At 44.8% G+C, this 18,943-nt stretch overlaps 1 protein-coding gene across 1 annotated transcript; it reads left to right on the forward strand.

Annotated features, from left to right (window-relative positions):
* The first annotated feature begins 3,423 nt into the window (after positions 1 to 3,423).
* On the forward strand, positions 3,424 to 15,080 carry ECHDC3 (enoyl-CoA hydratase domain containing 3). Its single transcript, XM_032971860.2, has 5 exons — positions 3,424 to 3,641; positions 5,330 to 5,451; positions 5,917 to 6,014; positions 10,306 to 10,506; positions 12,552 to 15,080. The coding sequence occupies exons 1-5, from the start codon at positions 3,460 to 3,462 to the stop codon at positions 12,912 to 12,914; spliced, it is 966 nt and encodes a 321-aa protein (XP_032827751.2). The 5' UTR covers positions 3,424 to 3,459; the 3' UTR covers positions 12,915 to 15,080.
* Positions 15,081 to 18,943: the final 3,863 nt, after the last annotated feature.

The raw sequence follows: 18,943 nt of genomic DNA on the forward strand, positions 1-18,943 counted from the left end.
TATGTACAGGCAAACACACTGCTTTAGGGAACATTCGCATAGTTCCCATCTTGGTACAGAATGTCATCAACCAACTGGGAGTGCCTCTTCTGAACAATGCATGAGATGGTGGTGCTAGGTTTGGGAAGCTGTGGCGTCCTGGCTTTTGTGGGCTCAATTGCCATTCAGATTGATAGTTGCCGTTGACTACACGGTGGCCACTCAGTATTCTTAGCATTGGATGAATTGGATATGGTAAAATTGACATCATCCAAACGGTGGTTCAGGTAGCCTCTCAGGACAGTTATCGTTTATTGTGACTGAAAGTATCGAGGCTCATGGATAAATAAATGGCATCAGTAGTCACGGTATTAGAATGGACACTCTCCTCCTGAACATGCGGAGATAGGTAAGGGTTCTCGTCCTTTTATTCCACCTTCTCCATCACACACAGCTCCCTCCTTCATCCACAGTTCTCTCCTTTCTATCCACAGCTTTCTCTGCCATTCGCTCCTGCCGACGTCCCCTCTTTATCCCCACGACCCCCTCTCCCATGCTCTCCCCTCATCCCTGTCTCCTCATCTCCAGTCACCAATCCATTACCATTACATCACGGACCATGTCAAATAATCTCCTGCCACCAATCCCCTCTCTTCATACTTCGGTGTTACTCCCGGTCAACTAGGTCTAGGAATCAACGTGAGCGTGTAAGGGGATAGGGAATGCCGACATTGTGTCGTGCAGTATCAAAGCACTGTGATTGTTACCATTGTCATGCTGTTATCGATGGATGAATACAAATACGATGCATTTGTAATGTGACTCCTTGTTCATGAAAAATTGCTGCTACAAATCAGATGTTTCATACATAACAGCTAGCTGCTTTTCAAACGTGCAGCCGTGCAAGGGTGCGTGCAGTCTTCTTTGATCATGTCATGTATGCTATCTAGTGTCAAATTTTGGTATAAATATATTGCACGAGCGGCAAGATCATGCCTCATTTGCTATATTTTTGTTTTTTAAACCAAAATCACATTGTTGACAATTATTGGAAGCACTGTAACAGCGTAGACACCTTGTATATCCAAATGGCATTGCAGTGTTTAGCTCTCCCTTAAGAGCATGTCATTACAGAAACTTCTGAACCGTGATGGAACTTTGAACGATGACCTCTAAGTGGCCATGAAACGTAAACGTGACCGAGGACAAGGCTGGTGAAGGTTGCACCTGGAGCAATTCTCATGCGGCACATGCCTTATTTATTCCTGTGCTTGGGAACAATGAGTGTGGCCAGTTGCACAGCTATCGAGTGTGCACGTGGTGTAATTGCACTGGGGCCATTGGGCCAAAAAGGCCCATGTGACAGGCACCGTATGCAGCCAATCGTGCTAATCGGAGGTGCGGGGAAAAGGCAACAAACTAAAGACAAAAAAGTGGTTTATGGCACCAGAGCCCATGCCAACCAACCACCCTTCGCCACTGGTAGGTGGGATGTTATCATTGCCAAGTAACTCACAATGTTATTCATTGAAATGATAGAGATAACAATGATGATGCTGGTGAAAAAGGGTGCCATGATGCTACTCTGGCTCACTCACCAACCTCCACATGAACCTGTGAACGTTGCTGGTTAACACCTGGCCATACTGAAATAAGTAAACAATATTATTTTACCGTGTAAAGCGTGCTGAGCTAAAGAGCTTTTTTTCAGAAGCGACCAGGCCACGAATGATAGCTGAACAAAGTGGCTTATGTGGAAATCTATAGCAGCCAAATAATCTAAATGAGTGTTTCTAAATATAAAGGGGAAAACCTGAGGACCCGGAGAAAAAATCCACGCAACCACGGGGAGAACATGCAAACTCCAAATATACAGGCGTCAGGGTCGGGATCGGGATCGAACCCACAACCTCCTACATACCAGGCAAGGTAGTTAACATCTCTCCACCGTGGTGCCAAGTGAGCAGTCAATAGACTGGATGACCAGGGGGGATGCAGTTCCAGATAAAGGCAGAACTGGAAAAAGTATGGGTCAGTGCATGTTGGTGAAGAATGCAGGCGTCCAGACTAACTCTCAAAACGTATTCTTTTTTCGCATGGTTGATGCAGAGCAGCAACACAATTTCACATGCAGGTGGTCAAGTAAGACAACTGAGTTCAGAGTTAGGGGGCTGATGTTAGCCAGGGCTATAGCAATCTCACTCAGATAACTGGGTGGTATTTCTGAACCACTCCGGCCGTGTCCCGCACAACTACCAGCGTAGTGAGCTATATTTCAACAACCTAAGCCATTTGCCTTTTACACAGTACAACTATATTATTTTAAGGCAGTGATTCTGGATCTGAGATGCACGCGCCCCCTGGGGGAGTGAGATGCCCTTTCTGGGGGTGCGAGACATGACCACATATTTTTTTAAAGGTTAATCATCGAAACACAAATTAAGCACTATTTAACAAAAAATACGATTTAGAATCAAAGGGGTTGTGGCAAGGCTGCACTAAAGGTTAAGAACCGCTGTTTTACGACCACGGGTATCATTCACAACCGCATTGAGTCGCTCTCATGCCGAATGAGATGAGTCGTTAACCCAATGGACACGCGAGTGGCCGCGTGCAGCAGGATGAAATGAATCGACGACGCAATGAACGATACATTCATTACGTTAATGTCGAAGGAAGCCAATCAGCGTCAAGGATCCATGAATCATGTGCGATCCACAAATCGTCGGTTTCCATCCAGAAATCATGTGACACGAATCACTTGAACGATTTAAAAATGTTGTATTCAAAATATCCAAACTTGTGTTCGAGCATGGATCAAGCATGGATCAAGCATGGTATCGTTAAAAATCGGTCGATTCCCGTAACAGTATTCCTTATATGGACAAGGCCACGCCCAATTACTCCATATATGGGCCTATATCATTAACATATATATTTTTATCATTCATTGCGTCGCGGATTCATTTGATCCTGTTACAGCACCTCCTCTTTTATACCTGCCACGGGGACGTGGGGGAGGGGACGCGGGCCACGCCTCCCTCATCGACCAATCACCAAGCGTAGGGGGGAGAGGCGGTGGGTGGGCTGGTGGGGGGCGTTGCAGTTTGTCCAGAGCGCGCGTCCAACCAAATCGCCGCCGCGGCTCCACGAACAACAACAAACCGTGGGGCTCCGCCCCCCCCCACCACGCCACCTCCCCTCCCACCACATCCCCCCCTCCCCTCACCGGGTTTTTTTTATGGGGGTGGGGTTGAGATGTGAGGGGGAGGGACGAGTGGGGGGGGGGCGGGCAGGGTTTCGCATGAAAGGCGGGGTTTAGGTGCTCGGGAGGCGGGGTTATTATGGTTTTGGGGCGGGGTTTATTGGAAAGAGGCGGAGTTTTGGGGCGGGGGTTAGGGAAAGGGGCGGGGTTTGTGGGGAGGTGGACGATGAGTTAGCGAGGGGCGGGGTGGAGTCAACAGAGTTCATTCGCTGGCAATGGCGACGGCGCTCGCCCGTGCGTCTCGCCGCCTCTGCGCGGCACGGCCGAGCCCGCCCGGGTCGGCGGCGGCGGCGGCAGGACGCGGTGTGCCCGGGGCTGCTGCGAGCTCGGCGGCCTCTCCCGATAAGGCGGAGAGGGAGGCCCCGCTCACCGTGCGCAGCGAATGCGACGGGGTCAGGCAAGTTGTGAGCCCCCCCTGTCGCAGGCACGCACTTGCACATCGCGTCATCGTCTTTTGTTATTGTTAGCAGCCGCAAACCGATCCGCCGCTGGACGCCAGTTGTTCCCGATCCGTCGCTCAAGGGGTTCTGCATGCAAGCATTGCATTGCATGCGTGTGAAGTTGCAAAAAGTGATGCAAATTAAACATTTCGGGTAAAGTTACGTGAGCGAGCGCCGAATTTAGGTGAGCGCCTACGCCCGGCCGTCTTTGTATCTACCCACACACCGCACCAGATGAAGGACTCATTTGAAGGCAGTCGAACCTCGGCCAAAATCGGAACTCGGGTGGTCGAGGTTACAGCGTAGCGCGCTAACCGCTGTGCCACCGCTCCTCCACCGGACACTCCGCTCACTGAAGGTTAAATGTTGAGGTGTGAAGATGCATCGATTAATATCGATCCTTAGCTCTCACGATACACGTTTGCATCTGACCGTTGTAATGTTATCAATGTTTTTGTTATTCGTGTGTTCGTACAGTGATGGGTTCACCGTTGTCCTACCCTCTTCGGCCACTAGAGGCCGCTACACCCACCCATAGTTTAAAACTTTGACCCTCAACCCGTGGACTTTACTCCTTTTGGGTGAGATGAATGATGTGTTTCGTAAACACGATGGAGGTGTGATGGATCGTCACACGTGATTGTTGCTGCCCACTCACGTAGCCCCCCCCCCCTCCAGCCTACAACAGCGAAATCAATATACTGATGAGCCATAAAGCTCTTTTTTTCACAGATGTCCGGTAGTTTTCACAGATGTGCATGGTGGTCATCAATCCAAGCACTGCCCACGATCATCCCTGCTTAGTTCCTGAGATCTTATGAGATCATAATGGCCAAAATGTTAGCCTGCTGAAGCATTTTCTTTTTTAAGACTATGCTTCTGACGGCAACGGAGACATTTTAAGTGACATACATTGGCAGTGATTTACAATAATTTATAAGGCACCTTAAACCTTGATTGCCATTCACAAGGCAAGAGGATCCTGGCCATTGCCATTGATTGGCACAACACCTCACTGAGTTTATTTAGCCAGGCCCCACTATTTATTTTAGTCTTTACTTGACCTCCAAAGTTTACTCTTACAGTATTCCAGCATCCGGCTTTATGTCATAATTAACAATGCTTCTTTATAGGTTACAGTTTGGGGCAGTGGCTTTGTTTTTAGAGTCGAGAATGGCAATAGTAAAAAGAGTGTTTTTTTAGCAGCTGTGCCTATATACCTATATTACTGTAAATTGGGCAATTTCTGCATCAAATAAAGCCACAGGAGATGGTATCAGATTGATACCCACAGTGTAACTTCTGGAGCAGTGGCAAATGGATTAGAGCACTGTGCTGTGAACCCGGTGACCGTGAGTGTGATTCCCAGCCACAGCTAAACATCATCAATGGCAAGTAAAAATCTGACGAAATAGTCTGGGTGCTTTGCTTCACTTGTATGGTGAAGTATGGTCAAACAACCTTCATGATGGACATGACATGGGGAAGCCTACATCCAGCAGTAGATTGACAGTAAACTAAGCTACACAAAGGTGTATCAGGACAAATAAAACGGTTCATGATTTTAACATGCAAGCTTAGTTTGTGGATAAGTGAATGGCAGGTAATTAATTGGACCTCTTTCGTATATTTTTCTCACCCACAGAAGCATAATTCTGAACAACCCTCGCAAGAGAAATGTGCTGTCACTCGCCATGCTGCGCTCCCTCCGCAACGACCTCACTGATGGCCTCAACAACCCTGCACTGCGGGTCATAATCATCTCTGGTTTGTCTCTACCTTGCCTTGCTACAACACCACCACACCTTGCCACACCTAACCCAACATGCATGTGTCAGCTATAATAAGTCATTATTTTCTTTCTCTTAAAAAATGCAACTCTTTGTGTTCCAATACCACTCTTAGTCATACTCGAATAACCACATGTTAGTGTGACTTAATACATATTTTGTTTTTGCAATTATCCTGCATGGACTATTGCCATTTATTAATTTTATAATCTTCCACATTCATAGGCCATAACACTCCCTACCTTCATCCTGCACAAATAAAAAAAAATAGATATCCCATTTTTAAATGCTTCTTTGGCATAGTCATATGTCCAGTTTGTCAGTCAAATATAAATGTCAATTGTTTCAGTCAATTGTCTGTACTCAATCATATCAAATGTGACATTTACTTACACAGTGAAATGCCCCATCGCTTAGTGTGATGTTCCCCTGCTCAGCGCAGCTGTGGGTCCTGTCTTCTCGTCGGGCCATGATCTGTCGGAGTTGACGGCGGAGTACGGGCGAGAGCATCATACTCGAGTGTTTGAGACCTGCACGGAGGTGATATTAATATTCTGATAAGCCATCAGTGCATGCACAACCATGAGATGGCACACATGCTATGACATTCAGACCTCAACACAGAAAACTCCACACCATCTCTACTGACAAAGACAAAGATCCCCCGTATAGCCTCAACAAACTGTGAGGGCAAGTGCTGTTTGCAAGCACCTATGGAGGCCGGCAAGGCACACGAGGTTGTTGGTGTCCGACGTCACGACTTTTAACTACTCAATGCAGATTTGATTATATTGTGCAATTCTTCTGTCATTATTCAACCCCCTATTAACTTATTGGCATTAATACCACATACTTCTACTGCTTCTCCAGGTTTCAAGTTTTAATGCTGTTTTAACCCCTTCTCACATACCTTCTTTCTCCGGAAAATGCCATTTCACCTGGCACCAGATGTCTCTCACTGATTATACTGAGATTTGTTGCTCTTTGTTCAAGGGCTGGCTAAACTAGGTCCACCAAACCGCTTGGAATTACTCATTTCATGAATGGTCTGTTCCATTGTGCTTGAATCCAGATACACATTTCCATAGTCCTAGTTTCAAAAAATTTGTCTGAAATTTTAGGGAAACCAAATACTTGACAGGCAGCCATTGTTCAATAATAACAATTAAGAGTTTTTGTATGTTGTCATTTTCAGCCAAAAAAGTTCTAACCTAATTTTGGTTTTTAGATGTTCCACAACATCTTTAGAATTAACAATCGATCGCAAAAGATCAGCCATGTACGTGCTATTTGGATTTTTTATTGGATTTATAAGGTGCTTAAATGCCTCGGTAACTCAAAGCGCCTTATATAACGCCTCACCCAAACCATTTCAATACCTTGCTGCAACAGTCACTCTCCAGTACGCGGTTTACACAGTACCAGCCTGCAAATGGGGCATTTGCCAAGAGCGGGTATATCACCCAGCCTTCCTATGCGAATCAGCCACCTACATGAGGTGTGTGTGTTGTATATGCCGGGTATTGAAAATTTGATGAAAATAATAAAAATTTAATGAAATTGGGAAAAATGCGCAATAATTCGAAGTTATGTTAATTTTTGTAATTATGCGCATAAAATATGCTCATTAGATATATCATATTCATTTATGCTAATGTATGTGCTTATGCTAATGTAGACAGTTATGATAATTAGGCTTAGCTTCGTTGCCCAGGGTCGTATCATCAATTGGGATAATTGTATGAAGTTATGCAGGTGTGCTGTAAGTATGCCAGATGAAGCTCGGCTTCGTTGTCTAGGTTCGTATTATCGATCGGTATAATACAATTATTCTCGCTTTAACATTTACTGATTATGTATTAGTGTGTTATGTCAGGTCTCCAAATTCAAATCTCACTGCAGGATACAGTTCTTATAATTAAGATTATTATGCATGAACTTAGGAAAGAAACACTCAAACACTTCTGTGTTAAGCAATTTTAATTTCTAAACAAAACCTTAACACTCTAATATGTGAATTCTTATGCTTGAAATTGCCAACACAGTACTCCAGGAGATGTTCCCCTCATTGATCCATACATTTGGCCCTCAATGATCACGTTTGTTAACTGGGTAACAGAACAATTGATTACTTCATCAGAGTAACGCAAGCATATACGGCGATAGGAACCAAAAGTCCTTAAAAATTAATGCAACGATATCCATACGAAGGCAATAAAGAAACATGTCCTGAAGGCAAAGTATACGGTAATTAATTCATGAGCAAGATTACATAATTGCGAAATGTCTTGGAACCAGGGTGAGTGGCAGTATGCCTGCTTCAGCAAATACTCATTAATTGGCTGAGGTTTCAATAAATTCGCGGGCAGATTCTGTGATCAAAAGAAGATTTCAACACAATATTCTCCCTGTGAGTGTGTGGATTCATAACTTAGGTTTTTAAACGTTTAGTTTTCATCGATTAATTCGTTGATAATTTGTATGCAAATCAAAAATAAACAACTACTAAAATACTTCTAAACGACCGTTTCCCCGTAACCCAATGGCAACCGTGTTCTTCGTTATCAGTTGATACTTGACGCACTTAGCATGAGTCTTCTTATTAATGATTCGTGTATGTGTTGAGTGGGGATGGTATGGGTTGAGTGGGGATGTGTTCTTGATCGATTCTTTGCGTCAAGCAGACGCCAGGTGATGCGTTGTAATGCGTGGCAGTGTGCGTATCGTACGGATAGCTGGGTTCTCCTTCTTTCACACGGGCGATCTCGGAGCTCGGTCCACAGCCGGTTGGAAGGGTTGGCACGACGCTCGCCGTCTGTGCGCGATGATCCCGTCGTCAGGTAGCACCCACAGCTCGTCCGCTGGCAGCTGGCGCCCTTGCTTGGTGGCGCTGGTGGCGCTGCTGCGCGCTCACTCTTGCTCCGGCTCTCTGGCGACGAACGACGCTTTCGTTCGTTGATGGCAGGCTTGGTCGACGTTTGGCCCTCTCCGCCCTTTCTCGGGGTTGATTGCCTGACGCTGAGAATAACTTCCAGCGACACTCTGATCTCGAGGCCATGCCCCGGAGCTGGCTTGCTGTCCTCTTCTGAGCTGCTGTGTGTCTCCTTGTCGAGCTGATGGTCGCCATCTTCTGCCGCTGGTAGCTGCTGTTCAATGCTGGCTTGCGTCTCTTTTTATGCCAAAATTCCATACTCCGCTCGCCCTCTCACAAAGGACCGGAACTTCCTTTAATCTCGCTCTGCGTTGTGGGGGGGGGGGGCTATACGTGTGTTCGTGTGTCTCATTTATTAAGCCATCTGTGTCTCTCCCTGGCCTGATCACCGTCGCCCTCCTCAAGCCATCCCTTCATCCGTGGGACACAGATGCCCCCCCTGCAATAAAAGCTCTCTGGCGATGAGTCATTTCCCTCGCTCTGGGTGTTACATTCTTTTGCTATCCCGTGCTGCGGGAAGACAAAGACGGTTGGGAGGCTCTTTTCCTGTGGAATACAGTTTATCTTGGTTGTGTAACTTTGACCTATTTCGCCTCATCTCTTCTGGATAACCCTCGGTTTAATACTGCATAATTATTATTTGGTTATGTTTCCCAAGATTGTGATTTAATATTGTCATCACCACGTATTTCTTAGGGTTTATTAATTTCGTCCCCCCGTCTGTATCCGGGGATCGGTGCTGTTATGCTAGAGCAATTCTTTGATGTCCTGAGTTTTAGAGGTATAACTAAGCTTCGGTTAAGCTTCTTGAATGCTGGAATTTATCTCTTTGGTTTTTGTAAAGTCACGTAAACGGCAAGATGTAGTGTAATTTAAGGTGAATAACGTTAGTATCATATTCTTAGTTTTTTCGGTAAAGTCACGTTGAAGGGAAACAACAAAATAATAAAATATATATAAAACAATAAAAAATTATCACGACGTTTCGACCATAACTCAAACGGTCGTCTTCAGGTGTGTTGATACCTGAAGACGACCGTTTGAGTTATGGTCGAAACGTCGTGAGAATTTTTTATTGTTTTATATATATTTTATTATTTTGTTGTTTCCCTTCAACGTGACTTTACCGAAAAAACTAAGAATATGAATTACTGCAGTCACGAAAGCTTTAAATCAAAACGTTAGTATCATTATTATGTATGAGAAGTAATAACCCACTATTTAGATTGTAGTCTGGTTTTTAGATTGTAGTCTATCGTAGTGAGTGTGTAGATTCCCATAATGTCAGCTTATTCTTGTTGCTGAGTGTTTATTGGACTTTCTGTTAATTAAAATAACCAAAACTTGTCTGTCCGGTTTTCGCCTCCCTGGAAGCTGGTGAGGCTTTGAAGCCGTGTCGGGATTTTTTTTAGTCTCTCATTAGGAATTCCCCCCCCCCCTTCTCTAATTTGTTTTGGGTTTATTTATTTTTATTGCTTATCTCCGGCGGCCTGTTGTGTGTGTGGGGAGGGGGGGGCTGTATCACCCCCTTTTGCCCCAAGTGGCAAAATCATTAATATCAAAAACAAAAATGGAAAAAGGCCTATATACAACATTGTGTTTACTGGTTAGCGCGCTGCCCTACGAAGCCAGTAACCCGAGTTTGATTCACACCTACCGCCAACAGCAGTGACCAAGTTGTCTAGGTCGACTCGGCCTTGAATAAGTATCTGCTGCAGTGTGTAAACATCAGCCTTGGTGGAGACAAAGGTGACCCGGCGTGGCATTGGCCACCCCCACCCCCCCCCCCACGTGTGTGATGCTGGCTTTCATAGATGCTCACTAACAGTACTTGCCCCCCCCCAGTATGTTAAAGGCTATACGAGTTGGGGGGTGGGGTCCTTTGTATTTGTCGTCCAGGTCATGCGCACGATCCAGCGTTTGCCGGTGCCCGTGATGGCGAAGGTGGACGGCCTAGCGACGGCTGCGGGCTGCCAGCTCGTGGCGTCATGTGACCTGGCTCTGGCGTCGGAGCGCTCTCGCTTTGCCACACCCGGGGTGCACGTCGGCCTCTTCTGCTCCACGCCCGGCGTGGCCCTCGGCCGCTCGGTGCCCAAGAAGGTAATAGCGCGACTCTCGTTCGTAGATGGATAATCCGAGCGGTTGTGTGAATGACAGAATCAGCCAGAATGCACCCGATCTTGTTATAGAACTCATAAGCTGGGCGGAGTTGAGCCTGGATAGTGGTGGGATGGGTGACCGCAATGCACAACTACTGTTTATATTTTACCAGGTAAGGCCCACTGAGCTATATAGCTCTTGTCGGAAGTGACCTGGCCACAAAGGAGAGCTCATCAAAGTGGCTTAGCATGTGGAAATGTATAGCAGCCAAATACGCTTAAATGCATGGTTATAAAAGTGGAGGGAAAAACCTGAGGACCCGGAGAAAAATCCACGCAACCACGAGGAGAACATGCAAACTCCAAATATACAGGCGAGGTTATTAATATCTCGCCACTGTGGCGAAAGTTGTTACAGACTGCAAGGCTACATGGATGGCAGTAAAAGGCAGTTCGGCAAAATTTATTGTATTAAAATATCAATGCTCCCCACCTTCACCAACCTGCACAAAATTAACCCTGCAACGCACACGGCGTGGGGAGGCCCTCATCCAACAGTGCATTGAATAAAAGGGCAGTACATGTAACCACACTACACATACGTACAAACGTTCACAAAAACAAGTATAATACTTTGGCATATACACACAAAAGTGCCAAAAAAAGACAGATTCCCTGTGATACAATACAGACTAATGGGGCAAGTATCATTATCGAACTGCTATGTTGAGTAACTCCTATTATCCGTGAAAATCCACGGTTATTGGGAACAATTGTGCTGTGGATAATGACTTTTCACAGGATAAGAGTTGTGTTCACTGCACACAACGAGACAACATACAACACTTAATCCACTCAATACATGATGCAAAGTACACGATGCATGACATGTATCCTGTATCTATCAGTCCTGTAAGTTTTTAATATGTACACACGTTTCGCCGCACAGCTGTGTACGCGTGCATTCGTAACACAGCCATATCTAAATATGCATTGCATGTTTTGAAATATGCATCACATTTTTGCTCAGCATAACATACATGTACGCATATATACGACACACACGTTCTCGTTTTCATCCCCCAAAATATGAAATTACATGTTTGTTCAGCGCTCATATAAGCCCTATCTGCACCAATGTTTTCCAGCAGCATTGGTTTAAAAGCAGCACTGCCATGTGCTGTATTCCCCCTGGGGGTGGTCGCCTGCTTAAACAAAGCTGGCTGGAGATTATGGCTTGGCATCGCGATTCTCGGGCAAAACGCCATGTCCTGTTGTGGAGCAAGTGCGATCTCCGCATGTTTTTGCTTGGGCACAGCGACGCAAGAGTCTTGATCGTAAAATTGAGCGTAATCGGTTTTATAGAAATGTTTAATTGTCGGAACATTAGCGCAAGGCACATACCCCCCCTTGCCCAGCTCGTAAAGGACCAGCCTGCATCCCCATTGTTTGGTAATGTGCTGTGGAATTTAAATGCCCGTTTATTAAAGCCCTTTTGTGCTGGAAATATTATTTTCTAGGGGAAAAATTAGGCATTGCTAGTTGGCCGTTTAGTGGCTCCTTTTTTGGTAATGTTATAATTTAAAACCCATCAGATGTATTCGTAAGTGGGAGGCGAACGCTTGGCCTCAGGCATTTTTCGGATGGCTTGCATGCCCAGTATACACGCACATACACACACTTCAACCCGTGTGTGGCTGATTCACACACTTTTCCCACCCCCGCACACTCCCCATTCACACCTGCATCCTTCCTCTATCCCTTGCGGCTGATATATTTTTTACGATGTTTTAATTAACGAAAAAATTGTGCTTATTCGCAAAAAAAAAATCCCCGTCAGTTATTGCACACCCACTATATATGCATGATGGATGGCGGTAGCATCCCCTTGCGGGATGCGGGATGCTACCGTGGGATGCTACTGCCATTCATCAAGCTTATATAGTGTTAGCGACATCCCTGTGCATGGGAAACTGAAAACGAAAAAGCAAATAACGCCGGCCGCCCACTTACGACCTTTCCGCGCACACACTCGTTTCCGCCCAGGTGGCCATGGAGATGCTGCTGACGGGCGAGCCCATCTCGGCGTCCGAGGCCCTGGCGCACGGGCTGCTGAGCCGCGTGGTGCCGGTGGAACGTCTCGACGGAGAGGTGGAGCGCGTGGCGCACTCGGTGTGCCGCCTGAGCCGCAGCGTGCTCGCGCTGGGCAAGCGAGCCTTCCTGGGCCAGATGAGCCGTGACTGGGACGCCGCGTATGCACTAGCACAGGCCGCAATGCTCGATAATCTGCAGCTGCCCGACGGCCAGGAGGGCATCAGGGCGTTTGTGGAGAAGCGGACACCTCAGTGGGAACTGGTGCCCGGGCCGGTTCATGAGGGCAGTGGTCGTGGGGATGGCACCAGAGAATGAGAACACCCCCCCCCCCCCCCCAGTGGTGTCATAGGTATTGAATTGGCATCTTTAGTTCTGGGTTGAAGCATTCTGGGTGCCCCTGTAGTGGCGAATACGAATAATAGACATGCCTGGGGACTCGGTGTCTCTGTGCTAAAACTCTTGAGGATGGGTTCCTTTCTTTCGTGGCCCATATTGGCATCGTGGGGTGGAGCGGTGGCACATTGGCTAGCGCAACGCGCAATTAAACTAGTGTCATAAGTTCAGTTCCCGGCCATGGTTAACATCAGTGGCGGTCGACGTTTGAACTGGTCCTACGCCCCCCTTACCTAACCCGTGCATACAAACAAGGTCTTTATCCAATTCTGGGTGAAGAAAGGGCTGAAATATATTCAGAGCTTTGCTATCCGATTATTTAAGTGACTGACCATTATTCCGATATATCGGTTAATTTACTCCTATTGGAAAAAAAGTCTCACCTCTATTTCCATTTGTGCCGCTGGTCGGGAGGTTATTGGCGAGGCTTGGTGATGTCATCGGCATCATCAGTCTCTTCACACTGGATGTGGCCTTGTAGGGGGTTTCCTGCCTTCAGGAAGCAGGATATCGAGGTGGTGCTATCTTTAAAGGGGGTCCAAGTAATCGACCACAAAACACTTCGATTATAACTTTAAGCCAATTAATCGACTTATTCTACAATTCGTACTGGCTCTAATACTATCAGAATTAAATGTAATGGCTTGGTAGCCATTTGAACTGTTATAGGTACGACAGCCCTTGTTACACAGCACTGAACCAACTCGGTTTAAACCCTCTCCCTCTGGGTGTCTTTCCAATTATTGTATCTATAGGTACTGAGCCACCACCTCTTGACATTCTGGCTTCAAGCCGTTTGGAAAACGTAGATTGAATTCTTGGTTCTTCTCATACAAATATATGTTAAAAGACTTGTGGTATTGCCATCTTATACAGTTAACATTGATCAAGGTTCACCCTGAAAGCTTTTACAGTATTTGGCAGATACAGAACAAATAATCCATCAGCATAGGTGAAGACGGTGCAGGCTAATATGTAGGTGGACCCCCTGCAGGAGGAGAAGAGCCAATGATGGCTCTTCCAGGGTTGTTCTCCGACGTCACATACAGCACCTCTGCTGCTTTCAGAGGAATCGGGAATTACGATTTTGCCCAGACTCACCAAACGGTGCAGATGGAATTAAGATGCTAAATGCAAACAAAAAAAGTGCTTTAATGTTGACCTATGCACCTGTGACTTATTGATATGTAGCCTTTGGGGTATAATTAACTGCCCGTTTACATTTTGAATTATATCCCAGCTATCCAACATTGAAACCATGCGCCAGTTTCATTCTTATTGCAGGATCATCGGCACATTATATCCAAACCTCAAATCGAAGTTTTTTTTAAATTGCCTTTTAAACTGAGGCTGCCTTGTTTTGTCTGGTTTATGATTCTTAATGAGAGAAAATTTCCTTCAGAAATATTTAACATCTGCCGTGCACAATGAAAACAAAGTGGCTTATTAAGCAGGTGCACACATCTTAACCTAATTTTGTTGAGTAATTTAACACTAATGCATTCATACGTAAAAAAATACACTTGTGGAGTGTTGAGCATATAAATTTATGGACCCCACCTAAAATGCATTTTTAAAAGGCGATGTTTCAAATGCAACAGAATCGCGGTGATTCCAAATTCTGGGAGCGAAGATGGATGGGATATATATGTAAAATACAGCTGGTTTGCCCTTGAATTGTAAAATGCACGTATATGCTAAAAACAATGCCTGGAGAATAATGCAAGGTGATCATTTCTGGGATAACAATATTGTAATATTCAATTGAAGTCAGCCTAATTAACTTTCTGTCATCACTTGTTATTGATCAAGTTCTCTATGCCCACGACACATTGCCTGGCATCTTGATGATGCCTGTCCACAATTGTGTTACACTGTGTTACACTGTGTTCTCGTGATGCATTTTGTGATCTATGAGTTGTATATCGATCCAACACACCTGCACAATATATTTCTTTTGAAGTACCATCAAGCAACGTGGCCTTGTTTTAACTACATATACGTTTACTGATTTAAGTCTGAAATAGAAATGTGTACTCTTGTCAAGTTCTAAGTATTAATAAAATATAGTAGTTTAAAAGTGAAAAACGGGTTTGGCCTGATCATTATTTTATCACTCAATTGAGCCGATGTGCAAATGCTAGTGCTAATTCTACTCAAAACCCTGCTGCTAACCATATTCGTTGTCATAACCATCATCTTAACACTCAAGGTCACCATGGCCGATGCCACTGAATACTACGACACCGACCTAAAACTTGTCAGATCCACAAAATATTGTACAGTCAACGCCTGATTCTCCAAAGATGGCTCTTACAGTGTCTCACCAACTGGCTTTAGGTCTTCGTTTTGGTTATTTTTAAGCCCATCGCGATTGTTTTCTTTTCAGTAAAGTTACCATCACCTAACCCTGCTTTCATCAACTTCAAAGTATGCATGTTATGATCAAGTCGCCTTCCCCAGAGGTTTTATAAGTTGTCTATGTTCTCATATCCCGAAAGTAATTTGATCCGGCATCGGAAACTAAAATAGTTTTTAGCAGGTTCAATTCTTTCAGATCCTGGCCAATGTGGACTCTGTTAACGATGATCAAGATGCGCCTTGGACATTGGCCGATCCCTGAAAATCCTTCAGCTCCCATAGCCCATGAGCGCAGCACAAATCTTTCACTTGTCACTACCATCCAAGGTGGCACCACTTTCGCAGTTTCAATGTCTTTATGTGGACAACAGTCAATTACGTGATAATCATTAGATATGAGTGGGGTTTTCAAATAATGAACTATTAGACAAAGAAACGAAACTGTATGACTAAAGTCGTTCTGCCTCAGGTGATACCGATTTCCGCCTTGGCCCTTGCATATGATGGGATAACACTCAAAGCTCCACACATTAAATGCACAGGTAGACCCAAGAGATTCAATCTACCAGTGGACCACGATGATTGTACTGTCTTCACCTGGCCATCTTGCAGGACTTCCGCAAGCAGCACATGGTATGCTAACCTAAACTTTTAATTTATAATTTTTAGCCAGGTAAAACTCACTGAGCTTTATAGTTATTTTTCAGAAGCGACCTGGCCACAACTGATTGCTCAACGATGTGGCTTAATGTGGAAATGTATTGCAGCCAAATACTCTAAAACGAATGTTTATAAATGTGGAGGTAAAAACCGGAGGGCCCACAGAAAAATCCAGGTGTCCATGGGGAGAACATGCAAACTCCAAATATACAGGCGTCGGGATCGAACCCACTACCTGCATACCAGGCGAGGTAACATCTCACCAACGTGGCGCCCTGCGGTTACCCATTCAAGCACTCGAAAGGCTACAGCCCCTTTTTTTAAAACAGTGCTTTCTGGGTTATTTGGTTGTAGATTAGTTTGTCTGATGCCCATAAATGCCTTAAAGCTTTGTCGGCAAAAAAAATCCATTTGCAATCTCAGAGAAAAGGCAACGATGCCATGCCGGATGAGGACTGGAGTCTTCAGGCCACATCCTCACCTCCCTTGCTGAGCAAACCTTTTTTTTTTAAATAAACATCATGGAGGAAAAAGTTACGAAATAAACAAAACGTGTTTTTTTATTTTAAACAACACCATTTTTGTTACATTAAACTGCTTAATTTTTTTTTAAAATACTGTACATGGTTTGTTTTATTTACTTTCGTAACATCAACCTTTCCTTCTACCGTTGCCTCGATTCCTACCCAGTGAAAGCACACTCATTCCTTCCTTGTTGGGTTGGTCACTAGACCACAGGGGTAGGGGGCTAAGAAGGGGATTAGGAGACATTGGGGACAAAGCGGAGGGGGTGACGTCACATTGGAGGAGAACGGGGGACACGAAAGTTATTAGTTGAGAACGGGTTGGTGTTTCAAAAAGCAAGGCCCAACCGAAATCAGTTCCCCATACAAATGTTGGTCGTGGAATTGCAGCTCTTGGAGGCATCTCAAATGCCAATCTGCTCTCCCACTGCACTCGCATTGCATCTCACCATGTTTACCAACCTCCGAAGGTCAATGATTGGCAAACATAAAGAGAGGGACCTCTGGGCAAATGTGACGACTGCACTTTTGACAACTAGAAATTTAAATGCAATAAATTTTACATGTTTTCAAAAAAGTTGTCCTTGTGTACAACAATGGTAAAATAAAACAATCGATTATTTTTGTTGGTTTTGCTACAGCTGTTGAAGTATACATACGCTGTCCGGGTTTTCATCGCAGGGCCCGAACCCATCCATACCTCTGATAAAAAAATTTTTTACACTAGAACTGAGCCGTGCCGAGCCAACCCAGCGCTGGTCCAGGAAGCGCCAGCTGGTTTTTCGACTGCAGAACCCAAGCCTCGCTGCTGATGTCACACACATGCAACTTGTCATTATGCGCCGCGCTCGACCCTGCTAGGCCCTAAGCTCGATTCATATTTCTTGTGAGGGCTAGCCTATCACGGGTTGGCGCTGGCTTGGCATGGCAAAGAGCCAGTCGAAAACGACCTGTATTGGGAGAGCATCGCTCTGGCTAGGCTCAGATGTACCAGTGGAAAAGCAGTGAATTAGGTCCTGGGTTCAAACGTTGTGGCTGGTGGACTCAAGAGGGCCGATGTCAATGTTAGTACACTGAACAAGCATTTTTGAGATCCTGGGTTTGAGCACTGTTGCTGAGTGAAAGAAAACGAATTCCCATGTCAGGGCACACTCAGCCAGCGTCTCTTGAAGGCTCAGCCTGGTTGGTCACCAATCGACTGCACCAACATTCATCACATACAGGAGTAATTGCACTTAATATATTCAGGCCTACCTATCAAGTTTTAAAATGGCCCGTGGATAAATATAAAACTATTAACTTATCTGCACAACGTTGAGCACCACATTGCAATCCTCAGCAAGACAGACCATTTAAGCACCATAGGTTTTTTTTTGGGTTAAATCGCATAAATATAAATGTGTCATTAAACCCGCCACCACCCGACACAGCCAATTAGTAAGGTTTGTCACGTAACCAAACATGGCAATTCATTACTAGTTCAGCATACCGGTGTGTTTGAGAGTAAACCCACAACATTTACAATTCAAGTACGATGTTTCGCCGGTAATTATGACACATTTATACTTATGCAATCTAACCCAACAAAAGCTTTTATGGATAATATTGGTCGCGAAAGCCTACATGTTAAACATTTAAGGACATTGGATCAAAATCTGTGACGTTAATGCTCTGCTGTCTGTTGGCAATTCTAAATAAAGTTACACGTTTTTCCTCAGTACCTTAATAAACATAACGAAAAACAAATATCAGTAAAAAAAACAGGAACAGGAAAATAGCAACATTTGTAATATGGGCAGTGAAAACGTATAAAAGGTTTTTGATATTCGAGGAATTCCATAAGCTGACATTTAATTTAGCAACCATTTACATGAAAATGTTTTTGTTAAATAATACCAGCTCATAAATCAATGCACTAATTCTAAAATTATTACATTTCCATGGAGTCTATCTTTGAAGTGTCCATGTGGCTCAGAAGACATGCTATTTCCAGAGCACTGAGTCGGCACTGATGAAAATCCGAGTGTTCAAATCCGTGTTGGTAAAACAATTATTAAACCAGGACCCTCCAGTAGTGTAGCAGGTTGGAATTGGACACAGATGAGAGAGAAAACGCCAATTATATCAGTTCAGTTATGTGGTCCTTTACCAAGACAACGGATTTCTAGTAAAACCTGGATTTATTTTTTGTAATAACATTTTTAGCAGGGCACCATGGTGTATGGGGCAGTTATCAACTATTATTGACTCAATTTCTCGGGCTTCTCGATATGAAGGGCTATTCCCCAAAATGTCGCCTGCTAGATACATATATATTTTTTTCCTGTTAGGGCAATATTATTGACGGATGTGTTGAATTCTGTATCGAAAGAAGCAGGAGGTCAATTTCGGGAGTTGCGTCTGGTA

Source organism: Petromyzon marinus, chromosome 3, assembly GCF_048934315.1.
Source record: "Petromyzon marinus isolate PM22_M1 ecotype Great Lakes invasive population chromosome 3, UKy_Petmar_22M1.pri1.0, whole genome shotgun sequence".
NCBI lineage: Eukaryota > Metazoa > Chordata > Hyperoartia > Petromyzontiformes > Petromyzontidae > Petromyzon > Petromyzon marinus.

What these genes read in the sequence shown, in the direction of transcription:
- ECHDC3 (XM_032971860.2), top strand. Translation starts at nt 3,460, where the DNA reads ATGGCGACGGCGCTCGCCCGTGCGTCTCGCCGCCTCTGCGCGGCACGG. An exon ending in AGCGAATGCGACGGGGTCAG is followed by an intron (nt 3,642 to 5,329) that starts GCAAGTTGTGAG and finishes TCTCACCCACAG; the next exon opens with AAGCATAATTCTGAACAACC. An exon ending in TGTTTGAGACCTGCACGGAG is followed by an intron (nt 6,015 to 10,305) that starts GTGATATTAATA and finishes TTTGTCGTCCAG; the next exon opens with GTCATGCGCACGATCCAGCG.